Raw genomic sequence first — 12,575 nt, 5'->3', positions numbered from 1 at the left:
CAGCCTCCGCCTCCCAGGTTCAGGTGATTCTCGTGCCTCAGCTTCCCTAGTAGCTGGGATTACAGGCGCACGCCACCATGAACCAGCTAATTTTTGTATTTTTAGTAGAGATGGGGTTTCACCATGTGGGCCAGGCTGGTCTCAAGTGATCCGCCCACCTCGGCCTCCCAAAGTGTTGAGATTGCAGGTGTGAGCCACCGTGCCTGGCCCCATTAGAACCATTTTATCTTTAGAGTCGCGAAGCAGCTAACTGAAAACAGTGGTTTCATTTTTCTGTGTTTTGGGTCTAAATATTAAATGAAAGAACATTTACACTGCTAAGCAAGATACGGTATGACTCCAACACCTTGCAAATAATTTTGCTGTCTCCTTCAGCGCTGTCACCTTGGGAAGTGATAACCACATTCCAACAACAGTGCTACTTCTCAAAGGATTCTTAGAAATTTTCTTTAGCCTAAGATCTGTCACTCTCTTTTTTCCCTCCAACTTTGAAAGACAGTTATAAACGTAATGCTAGCCTCCGGTGAAAGCTGAGTAAAATCCAGGCAAGATGGGCTGTGCCCGGACTGCCCCGGCTGGCACCGGTGATGCACAGTGAGGCTTACCTGGGAGAAGGAGCCCCCATCTGCTGCCCGGGGTTCATCACAGAGTCCCATTTGGCCCAAATGACAGATCTTTTCCTTATAATTTTCCAACTAAACCTCTTCTAGAAATCTTCTGAAAATTCTAGTTATCACAAGTATTTTCAAACATCAACCTCTTAAAAGAGTAGCAAAAGTCCAGAAAATTATAAGACTTCTGTATTTGTTCATTTACAGTAGACAACTGCTTTCAGAATGAAATTTCCAGAAATTGAGTTCTCATCATTAACTAGAACAGTTGAACAAAATGAATTTTCCCTTATAAGATAAAAACAGGATTTATAGCAAAAACAAAGCAAAACGAAAAACCAAAGCAAACCGAAAAACCCAAAGGGATGATACAAGAAGGGAAGAAAACAGATCTCGAGACGAACTTTTGGACACAATGAAAAAAAGCTGTTAAAAACAAATAATTAAATATTAATTTAAACTATCATTTAGAATGATATTGAAGGGCCAGGCACAAAGGTGGTGACTCATTATAATCAAGAGAAGGCTGCCCAAGTCCGGGAACTGCCTAGGGGCTGGCAAACAATGGCCCACGAGTCAGGTGCCTGCTTTCCTATGCTCACTAGCTAAGAATGATTTTTGTGTTTTTAAGTATTTGAAAAAATATTTAATGACATGCAAAAATTGTATGAAATTCAAATTTTTAGCGTCCATAAATAGTTTTACAGGAACACAGCCACGTTCAGCCACTTATGTACTGCTGACAGCCACCGTGTTACAATGGCAGAATTGAGTGGCTGGAGCAGAGACTGTGTGGCCTGCAAGCCCTAAAATAGTTCCTATCTTTTCCTTTACACAAAGTGTCTGCCGACTCCTGTTCTAAACCCAATTTTACCACCATCAACTCTCTGTGTGAGCTCAAGCTGGTGTTTTTCCCTCTGCCTCCACCTTTGTAAACACAGGGGCCTGGAGAAGATGATAGGGGCCAGGACCCCTATCTGGAGGTCAAGCTCTGCACTGCTGGACAAGGCAGGAAGAGCCAGCAGGAGCACGTACCCGCTGATGCCACCTGCAGCCTGTGAAGAAAACGGCAGCCACAGAGGCCGCCTGCTGAGGAAGCATCTCCCAGCAGATCTTAGCACATCCTCTCTGGCAGGGGCTCTTAAATACCTCTTTCCCAACTGATGCCATCAGTGATCAAAAACCTGGCTTTTACACATTTTACAAGCTGATAGGCCACGACTCCAAACAAAAAAACATCCTCTGACATCCACTTTTTCAGTGAATGCTCCCCCCAAAATAGATGAAAATGTTCCAGCATTCACTGCAGGAGTAACTGCTCCCTGCAAATGAAGGCAGGCAAATCAAGGATGACCAGAGGGGACAACAGGTCTTTTCTTCCTAGGTATCTGAAGGAAAACCATGTAAAATCTTGTCATCTGAAAATCCGACTACAGTCCCTGAGTCACCATTCTTTACATCATTTCAGAGACTCGCATACATTAACTTCTAAACCTTCATGCTCTAAAACACCAGGCAAGTAGATTTTTCACAGCTGAGGAAACACAAGTCAAAAGAATGCAAATAACAGAGAAAACTGGTCAGTTCCATTAGCTCTGAACTAAACCCAGCACCCCTCACGCCAGAGACTCTCGCCAGGCGCCTACACGCCCAGCACTCCCACCGGTGAGGAAGACAGGCCGAGGCTCGTGCCCCTTCAGAGCAAAAGCTCACACAGAAGAATGGTCATTGTTCAGCTTCCCATGAAACTCGAATGACATGCAATGCTGTGTCTCTGCTGTGAACGCAATGAGTGTGGGAGTCTTCAAACATGGCCGCTGGGCTCTCCACATGAGACCCCAAGTGAGACCCGAACCACCACCCAGCTGAGCTTTAGCCAACCCTCAGAATTGTGAGAAATAGTGTAGCAGGAATGAAAAATCTCCATTTCTGGACTCACTTGTCAAGGCAGGAAAGAGAGAACAGTTTGGTGTGGGTTTTCTATGTGGTGTCAAGAACCTCCAACTTACTTCATCATCTTCATCTTCATCATCATCAGATTCAAGAACACCATCTGGTAGCTCTTCTATAAAGAAAAAAAGAATCAATGAATAATGGATAAACAGTGGGAGCCTTGGTCCACAGAATCTGTCAGCCTCTGCAGAGACATAAACACCTTAATGAGAAAAAGAGCAGTAAGTTGGTAGCACAAAGGAGTTACAGAAAGAAAGAGCCCTGGCTTCCTCCTCTGTAGAATGGGGGTTGTACCAGCCACTTCTCAGGGTTGTCGGGAGGACCTCACAATACATCACAAGGGAAGCGCCCGGCTTAGGGCCAGGTACGAAGCAGGCACTGCAGAGGTGTTGGTACTTTCTCCTCCACGAAGTCTTCCCTGATCCCCTTGCTCAGCAGCCATCTCTTCCTCCCCTGAACACACTCAGCGTTTTATCTAGAACTCCTGACAGTTCACGCCACTTCTGGAAGATTGCTGCTTACTAATGAATGAATGCTTACTGACTTGTCTCTCACCCACTGCACTGAACTGTGAGTCCCAGGGGACAGAGCAGCTGACTTACCCCTCCCTCTATCCCTACTACATCTTTCTTATTAGCACTTGTTTCTTGAACAAATGACATGAAGGTAAAGAAAGCCTGAAAGAAGGAAGGAAGTCAAATGGGAAGTAGGAGAAAAGAAGGAACTAAAGCCATACTTGAGGAGAGCACCCAGCTTGTAAAGTGGCAGGCAGGGTGCACCCACATTTGATCAAACACCAAACCATTCCCAGGAGGGAAGATGTAGAAACCCATGTTCTCAACCCAACGCTCATTCTAAAGGGAAGGACTCCACTGACTTCACTGGACCGAGGCCAGTGGGACACCAAAGTGTCCTCCTGCTCACTGAGGCTTGCATGCCCCATGGGTCGCAGCATTGTCGTGAATGCCATTTAGTCTAGAAAGCTACTGTGCAGGCATGAAGATGTGATGCCACTCTGCTTTCTGGCTGAAGTTTAATGACTAACTTCCCTATCCACCAACAGCATACACCATTCCACCTTCAGGAAGTGCTGCTGTACTCATCAGTTATAAACCGCTCATTTTCGAATACAGAAATGCCTTTTTTAAGACTCTTGGCTATTTGTAAGGCCACAGACAGCCCAGCCACGCTTCTCTTTCTCTGCCTCCTCCTGCCCAGCTCCCCTTCTCCTGACCCCATAACTTCAAGGCCTGCTGGCTTAGACTCATCCCACTACCCAGAATAATCCTGTCCTGAGAAGTGAAGTGCCTTGTAGACCTCAGCTCCTCTCTGGGATGACTGTCTCCCATCCTGTTCCCTGAGTTGGTCCACACTCCATGAGGTGCCCGCACTCCGATATCTAACGCACGTGGGGCTAGAATGGCCAGTATCATTCCTTTCCCAGGGGCTCTGCCTTGCTCCTGCCCAGTGACCTGGCTGGTGCCTCTGTTGTCTCTCTGGTGCTGGTTCCCCTCCCTGAGGGCTGACATTGTGGTCCAGGCCCAAGCCAGGGGACAAATCTCCCTGCTGTTGCTGTTGGCAGCTCACCCGGCGTTGTCAATGTCACCAGCTGGAATTTTCCTTTAGGCTTTGCCAGAACAGTCCTTCCCCACCTGTGGGGTTAGGTCACTAAAATATACTTGAATTTTAATACTTGAAGACCTTAAAACTTTACTGGATAAATTGTGCTAGAAGACTGTGATTGGACTTGGACGTGTGAAAACCCACAGAGATGTTTTCAAGTTTACTGAAACAGAACAAGGAAACCAATAATCTAAATAAAGATGGTGGCAATGCCATTTCACACATCTTAAGAACTGGTACACTAGCAACAATTTGTACTCTGCTATTAATTTCCACTTGAGGATGAAGACAGGATGGAGGCTCTCCTCCTGGGTTTCACTTTGATTTGATGCTGGTGATGGACGTCCCGAGGTACTTGTGTGTCTGGTCTTCCATCTGAATGTTCAACCACTGTAAAATTTCGTTTCAAAGTGGCGGGCTCCTGCCACTGTCCTATGGATACAGAATAACTTAGGTGCTTGAGATAGAAAGATAAATACTTTAGGCCCTCTTTATTTAAACAGTAACTTACTGAACTAAGTAGGTATTTCCCAAGCCTTCCAGAATGCCCAGGGTTAGAAAGTTTAGCTCTGCCCAACACAATTTCTTCCAGAGACATCCCTTACAAAAGTGTAAATTGTCCCCTTATCCCACTCTAGCAGGCTGGTCCAAGGGCCAGGCTTATAAAAGAGAAAAAGATGTTTCTTGGGCCAGAGAGTAAAGGGGGCCTGCATCCTGCTTCTTGGCTGCCAGGAAGGAGGGAAGACAAGGAGACAGATGTATCTCAGTGGACTAAAACACACAGGTGGCCTTGAAGAAGATTCTCAGCCTGAATGCAGAGAACTCCTGGCCTGGGAGGGCTGGGCACAGCTGATGACTAGGCGCGGATGTGCAACAATCCTCCGCCCCCACACCGTGGCCTACCCAGAGAAGGCAGGAGAGCAACCTCAGGCAGCACTGAGGTTCAGGTCTTATTTTTATTTTTTTCAATATACCAGAATGAGGGTTGAGAGTCAGAAATGAAGTTACTGCAAAAAATAAAGTTCTAATTTTTGCCCACCTGAATCTGGGATGAATTATAGCTGTTCCATACAACCCAAAGAAGAGATATTCAAGGCAAATGGGCACCCAGCCTAAAAAGGACAAAGGTTTCAAAGCTCCCTGGCTGCTCTCCTCAGCTGCCTCCTTTTGATCGGGAGCCCCTTGGACACCCTCGTTTCTGCGACCCAGGCAGTGAGGCTCTGCCCTTGGCTGCACATGAGGCCCCCACTGGGAGCTTGAAATCCCCTCTCTGAGAGGTTCTGATTTAATTTGTGTGGGGTACAGTCTTAAAGATTTAAACATCTCCCCAGGTGACTGCCCTGTACAGCCAGACTGTGAACCCTGAGCTAGAAGAAAGGCCACCTGGGGGCTTCTGGCCTTGGCCAAGCAGCTCTCTTGAGACTCACTCTTCACTTTCTGCTCATGTGCAGAAGGGATTCACGCATGTGACTTGCAGGGATGTGGACTGCTGGGTGTCAGGGAAGGGCATGGAGAGAGACTCGGTGACAAACCTGGCCCCGGATTCCAGCAGTGCTTGGTACCTCTGGCAGGTGAATGATGTCAGGAGTCCACAGAAACAGCCGAAGAGCTTTCCCTACCACCTCTGCCCCATCCCAGGCTTCCTGGCCTTCCTCTCTCCTGCTTACTATGGGATGTGGGTTGTTATGGTAATGGAGGAGGCTGGATAGAAGGACCACATTGCCTCCTTCCACACTGCAGTTGGCAACATCAGTTTTTCTGCAGTGAATGAATAAAAGTGGGAAAATGATGAAGTTTCTTACAGTGGCATTTGCTTTCATTATCTGACCCCAGGACCCTTGGGAAGCCACCTTAATAGTGGGGCAGGATTTAGGAGGGGAAAGGGAGAGGCCACATAAAGAGAACTTACAAGGTTAGGGGAGGGTTTCTGTAATTGCTTTTAAGTTCTTTTTGTTGACTATATGCCTAGAGTACGATAAGAGATTGTTAATCTTTGGACAATCTGGCCTTGACTACCTGGCGGAACTTTTTTTTTTTTTTTGAGAAGGAGTTTCGCTCTGTTGCCCAGGCTGGAGTGCAATGGCGCAATCTCGGCTCACTACAACCTCCGCCTCCCAGGTTCAAGCGATTCTCCTGCCTCAGCCTCCTGAGTAGCTGGGACTACAGGCATGCGCAACCACGCCTGGCTAATTTTGCATTTTTAGTAGAGACAGGGTTTCACCATGTTGGTAAGGCTGGTCTCGAACTCCTGACCTCAAGTGATCTGCCTGCCTCGGCCTCTCAAAGTGCTGGGATTACAGGTGTGAGCCACCGCGCTCAGCCTACCTGGCTGAACTTTTGTCTATGGGTTCACTAGGGTCTCCCCACCTTCCTAAAGGCCTCTTTTTTTTTTTTTTTTTTTTTTTTTTTTTTTTTTTTGAGATGGAGTCTCGCTCTGTCACCTAGGTTGGAGTGCAGTGGTGCAATCTCGGCTCACTGCAACTTCTGCCTCCTGGGTTCAAGCGATTCTCCTGTCTCAGCCTCCTGAGTAGCTGGGACTACAGGCCAAGCCACCACACCTGGCTAATTTTTGTATTTTTAGTAGAGACAGGGTTTCACCATATTGGCCAGGCTGGTCTTGAACTCCTGACCTCGTGATCCACCCACCTCGGCCTCCCAAAGTGCCAGTATTATAAGCACGAGCCACCGTGCCCGGCTTCCTAAAGGCCTCTTGAATGAAACGCCATATGTCTTTCTGGCAAATGTGAATAATTCAAAAGATAGATCAAAGATTCTTGCATCAAACTGACCGGAATTTAGCTGCTTGATGATGAATTCTATCTGGCGGATCATTTCAGCATTGCCTTCTTTGATGAAGCAGCGTAGGATGTCTTCCATTCCCTAGAAGTATTGGCGAAAGTAACAGTTAACATTTCAGTGTCTGGGGGGAAACTACTTTTCAATGAGGTCATCTCATCTAATCCAAAAAATAATGTTTTGGGGAGAGGAAGAGGATACCTTGGGTGGGGGACGGAGAAGAGGAGGCAGATATGTTTAAGAGATAGATACAAAAATTCAACTCTCCCAGCAGGGCAGGGCCAAGGCAGTCATTGGTTGGTAACTATCTCTTTGGCAAGACAAACCTGGCCAGGTGTCCAACTGGTCCCACAAGGGCAGAAGGAAAAATCCTTGGCTTATACTAAACATTCATTTTATCCTTTTCATAATTCACAGTGAAATAATTTTCTTTTTATTGACTCTCTGGCTGAATTATAACACATTTAGCAAAAAAAAAAACTATTGTAAAATTTGACTGCATAATATTGCCTTAAGTTTTGGCAATATGTTGGTCTGGGAGCTACTTTTTTTTTTTTCCTGTGTTTTCCCTAAATTTATAAACTGTCTTCTGGATTTTAGGGCCAAATATGATCATTGAGAAGTGAAACCATATGCTTAGAGAAGTAAATGAATAGAACCTCTCTTTAAACAGATTTCATTCCTTTTCTAGTAAAAGAATTATAAAGTCACTACACTACACATTGTTTATTATAATACCCTGATGCCAGAATTTTCAATATTGGGTAAAAGAATTCCAGGGAAAAGTAGGGATAAGATACCGACTTAAGCACATTGTCTAATTCCCCTCCCTCCTCTTCCCTGGCAGGATTTGAATGAGTCCATACAGCTTGAGCTGATGAGGCCTCTAACCACTGTGAGGGGAAAGTGCTTCTAATAATGATCTCAAAACAGAGGAAGTGGAGTCCAGAAGTACTGCCAGAGAAACGGATCTAGTGGCATGTGAGCCCCTGATCAAACTGTGCCTGAACATTTTCCTGGACTTTTCAGTTACATGAGCCAACAAGTTCTCTTTTTATGTAGGCCAGTTTGGAATCAATAGCTCTAACTGAATTAAAGAAATGCCAAGTGCAGCTTTGAACATGCTGAGTTCTTATCATCCAAAACAGAGCACTACCTTCTAGAAAAGTTAAATCAGTATTGTAATTGCAATTAGCTCCCCCATGAATTTAATGTGTGACCTCACTCAAATCACTCAACTTCATCTAGCCTGTTTCTTCAACTATAAATATGAGGATAACAATTTGAGTTGACTTGAAATTTTTAAAAGACAAAGTATATAACTGGGTGTTGGTATGCAGATATACACATTCGTCAAGATGTACTAAACTCCCCCATGTAAGGCCTGTGCTTTTCACTGTTTGTAAATTACACCTGAAGAAATAGCCTCTAGTCCAATGGCTGGCACAGAGTGGATGCTTGATAAATGGTCAAGATTGTGCTTGCTGTGTCCAGTAGGGGTTCGTGGCTCAGGAGAGAGATCTGGTAGCTGAAGCAAAGGGAAGAAACAAGGTTCCCCAGTGACGGCAGTGAGAGAAGAGCAGAGGGTTAGGATAGAACCTCAGGGAACAGTAACACTGAGCTGGGAGGCAGAGATGGGTAAGCTCGCAGAGGAGGAGGTGACAGTCTGGAAGGGAGGAAGGACTCTGGAAAGTTGTCCATGAGTTGAGGGAGCAGCAGCGCCCAGGCTCCTGTGGGACCAGTTGGACACCTGGCCAGGCTTGTCGTACCAGAGAGACAGTTACCAACCAATGACTGCCTTGGCCCTGCACTGCTGGGAGAGCTGAATTTTATATCTATCTCACAAATGTGTCTCTCCTCTCTTCTCCATCCCCCACTCAATGTAAGGGCCACAGGAAGGAGAAAGTTATCAAGCAAAAAGCAGTGTGATAAGCCCCTTTTAAAAATTTTTACTTATTTATTTATTTTTTGAGATGGAGTCTTGCTCTATCACTCAGGCTGGAGTGCAGTGGCACGATCTCTGATCACTGCAACCTCCAACTCCAAGACTTAAGTGACTCTCCTACCTTAGCCTCCCAAGTAGCTGGGACTACAGGCATGTGCCACCATGCCTGACTAATTTTTGTATTTTTTGTAGAGATGGGGTTTCACCATGTCACCCAGGCTGGTCTCGAACTCCTGGGCTCAAGTAGTCTTCCTACCTCAGCCTCCCAAAGTGGTGGGATTACAGGTGTGAGTTGTGTGCCCAGCCAAAATATCATGTATTTTTAAAAAATCACATACATTAGGTAATATCTGATCTAAATTATAGAAAGAAGTCATAGAACAACCACATCTTATCCTGAAAGTAATAACTTGTCATTTCAGATAATTTAGGTCAGGTAACAATGTCCAGGAAGACAGAAGGATAATAAAAGGTCCTAGTGAATAATCCAGATGCATAAAAATGGGAATACAAGCAGTGTGCAAAAAGTAAATAAGGAACTCCTGCTCCTTCCAGCTAGCTATCATTAAAGACTACCATAAAGATAATCATAGAGAAGCCTGTATTTGTATATATAGTGTTAAAGAAAACAATTTGTCATGTGCAGATGTCTGACTAGGTGAAAGTCCCAAGTCTGGAGTGATACTGCAGCACAGGTGCAGAGGGCTCTGGAGTCAAACCACGGTGCGTAGCCCCTCGCCGGCCGTGTGGCCCTGGGCAGAGGATTTCACCTTTCAGCCTTGATGTTGTCAGCAGCAAAATGGGCACAACCGCAGTCACTCCTTCAGGGGACCTTTGAGGGATTAAATGAGAGAAAGCATCTCTTCCAGAGCCTGACAACACGCACTGAACGCTACACAGAACAACTAACTTCGAACTCACTTCTACTTTTACTCAACAACTGAACTCTCTAGCGCATTCTATCGTTCCAGCTTCACAGTCTAATCCTCTATCACTAAAGGTCTTCAAGGGAAATTTTCCCCTGAGAAATTCAAATATCTATTTCAGGTAGATATAAATATTTTCCTCTAGTTATGAAAGTGACACAAGTTCTGTATAGAAAACTTGCAAACAACATAAAAGAAAGAATAAAAATTACTCACAGGCCCCCCACCCAGAGATAATTGGGAACATTCTGAAGTATTTCCTTCCTTTTATGTGCATTGTTTTACGTAACTCAGAACATACTGATAATATGTTGCTTCTTATTTAACTTTATGATCATTTTCATGTTCAATAAAAATCTTATAAACTACATTTTCATAGCTATAATAATAATAATAGCAGCTAACATCTCTCAATGCTTACTGCACGCTAGGCACTCTTCTAAATATATTATGAGCTCCTTCAATGCTTTCAATCCTATGAGTTTGGTACTGCAATAATCCTCATCTTACAGATGGAAAAACGATCACACTGAGAGCTTCAGTTGTCACTAGCCAACTAGGAAGTGGCGGAACACGATTCGAAGCCAGCCTCAGGCTCAGGAGTACCCACTCTCAACTACTCTACCTTCCGGCCTCTGTTCTTAGTCACTCCCTCATGTTAGGTCTTGTCATTGTTTCCTGTCTTCCGCTATGATCAATAAAGCTGGAATGAACATTCTGATACATACATCTTTGCTCATGTCTTGTGTGGAGCTTCAGAAGTAGAATTATGGGGCCAAGAATATGAAAAATTTCTACACTAATTTTGAAAGGCCCATACTTAGGCCAGGCGTGGTGACTCATGTCTGTAATCTCATGATTACATGACATGATTACATGACATGATTACATGACATGAGATTACATGACATGTAATCATGAGATTGGGAGGCTGAGGCAGGAGAATCGCTTGAGCCTAGGAGTTCGAGACTAGCCTGGTGACATAGTGAGACCCCGTTGAAAGGAAGGAGAGCAAAGCAAAGCAAAGCAAAGCAAAGCCCGTACCTAGTGAGCATCACGGAATACAGTGACTAGGCTGACCACCTGTAATGGACAACTGTGACACCTGTGGCTGACAAATGCCTTATAGCCAGGTTCTCTACACTGTTAATTTCCCAAGGCAACAGACAGAATACTCACATTCCAAGCCTCCCTTGCAGCTAGGGTGCAGGCACACCACCTAGATTCTGCCAAGCAAATGACTTTGATTCAGAAGTGGGCAATGTGGAGGATCAGGTGCGTGGGGAATACACATCATTCTGTTGGGTGGGGAGCAGCAGCACCCAGCCCTCTGGAGAGAGCGGAGGCAGTTGCAGGCGTCATGGGCCTGTGCTGTGGGCCCCAGGGTCACTGGAGCAGAGCAGCCCCATGGTGTGCTTGGACATTCCTCTGGGCTGAGTGGCTTCTAAGCCCAGCTCCCTGGCCTTCCCAGATTCTGGGAGCCTTTATAACCTGCAGAGTCTCTGATCGGCTCCAGCCCTGGGCAGGATGTTTGTTGGGGTCCCCAGGGCAGAGGCCCATGGCTGACTATGACTCCAGCCCTAGTTGCAGGAGGCCTGGGGAGTGGGTATTAGGGCAGCTCCACTTATCTGATCTCTTCTCCAGCCCCAGGCCTTGGCAGGCTCTTAAAGTTCAAATGGGCCTCAGGGGATTCATTTATTTTGTTCTCCTTTTTCCCTTTAGGTATTCTTGTAAGACTACTATAATAGCATTTGGTACTAATGTAATTTTTATGTATATTGTGTCATTTTCCATGAGCACACACATTCTTAGATACTGTGCTTTTATCTCTCATTATACAGTAAAATAAATTTTTCCATACTGCTTCATACTGCTTTTCCTAATTATCATCTTCAATAGATATTAATATTTTGAGCAAAAGAATCATAATTTCATTAGCAATTCCTGTATTACTAGATATTTATGTTGCTTCCAGCTTTTCCCTCATAAAAATGTTGAAATGAGCATTGTCATGCATAGAGCTCTTCTTCTGTGCATCAACAACCAGAAGAAAATGAATGAGTCCAAAAGATAGATCCTTTAGTGATTTTTCATGTAACTGCCAAACTGCTTTCCAGAAGGACTGTGCTGACACACATACAAATACCAGCAGGCACCGGGCGCGGTGGCTCACGCCTGTAATCTCAGCACTTTGGGAGGCTGAGGTGGGTGGATCACCTGAGGTAGAAGTTTGAGACCAGCCTGGCCAACACGGTGAAACCCTGTCTCTACTAAAAATACAAACATTAGCCAGGCATGGTGGTGGGCACCTGTAATCCCAGCTACTCTGGAGGCTGAGGTAGGAGAATTGCTTGAACTCGGGAGGCAGAGGTTGCAGTAAGCCGAGATCCCACCACTGCACTCCAGCCTGGGCGACAGAGCGAGACTCTGTCTCAAAAAAATAAACAAATAAAAACCAAATACCAGCAGGGCTGAGGACATCAATTCTGCCTCCACTTCCCTAGCACCATGCATGATCAGATGTCAAGGTGGAGGAATTGTGGGAAACGTTTTCCTTGTTGTCTTATTTCCTTCATTATTCAGCATTTCTAGCCTCCCTTTCAGCTAGGGTGCAGGCATACAACCTAAACTCTGCCAAGCAAATGCACCCATGTGAGACCTACATGCAAAGAGAATATAATGGCTTTATCAATCTAAAAACTTCCTCAAGGATAAACGTGA

General features: G+C 45.3%; 1 protein-coding gene across 22 annotated transcripts in view; it reads right to left on the bottom strand.

Moving 5' to 3' along the window:
* Positions 1-12,575, bottom strand: part of ARMC9 (armadillo repeat containing 9) — a 190,006-nt gene that overhangs the window by 96,125 nt on the left and 81,306 nt on the right. For all 22 annotated transcript variants that reach the window (XM_063595609.1, XM_063595612.1, XM_063595613.1 and 19 more), the window contains 2 exons: positions 6,977-7,067; positions 2,621-2,676 (listed from right to left, as the gene is read on the bottom strand). In XM_063595609.1, coding sequence (XP_063451679.1) covers positions 2,621-2,676; positions 6,977-7,067 — 147 coding nt within the window. The remainder of the gene's footprint in view (positions 1-2,620; positions 2,677-6,976; positions 7,068-12,575) is intronic.

The sequence above is a fragment of the Pan paniscus genome, chromosome 13 (genome assembly GCF_029289425.2).
Source record: "Pan paniscus chromosome 13, NHGRI_mPanPan1-v2.0_pri, whole genome shotgun sequence".
In the NCBI taxonomy this organism is placed as follows: domain Eukaryota; kingdom Metazoa; phylum Chordata; class Mammalia; order Primates; family Hominidae; genus Pan; species Pan paniscus.
Note: the sequence above shows the minus strand (reverse complement) of the source record. Positions and strands in the feature narration are given on the sequence as shown.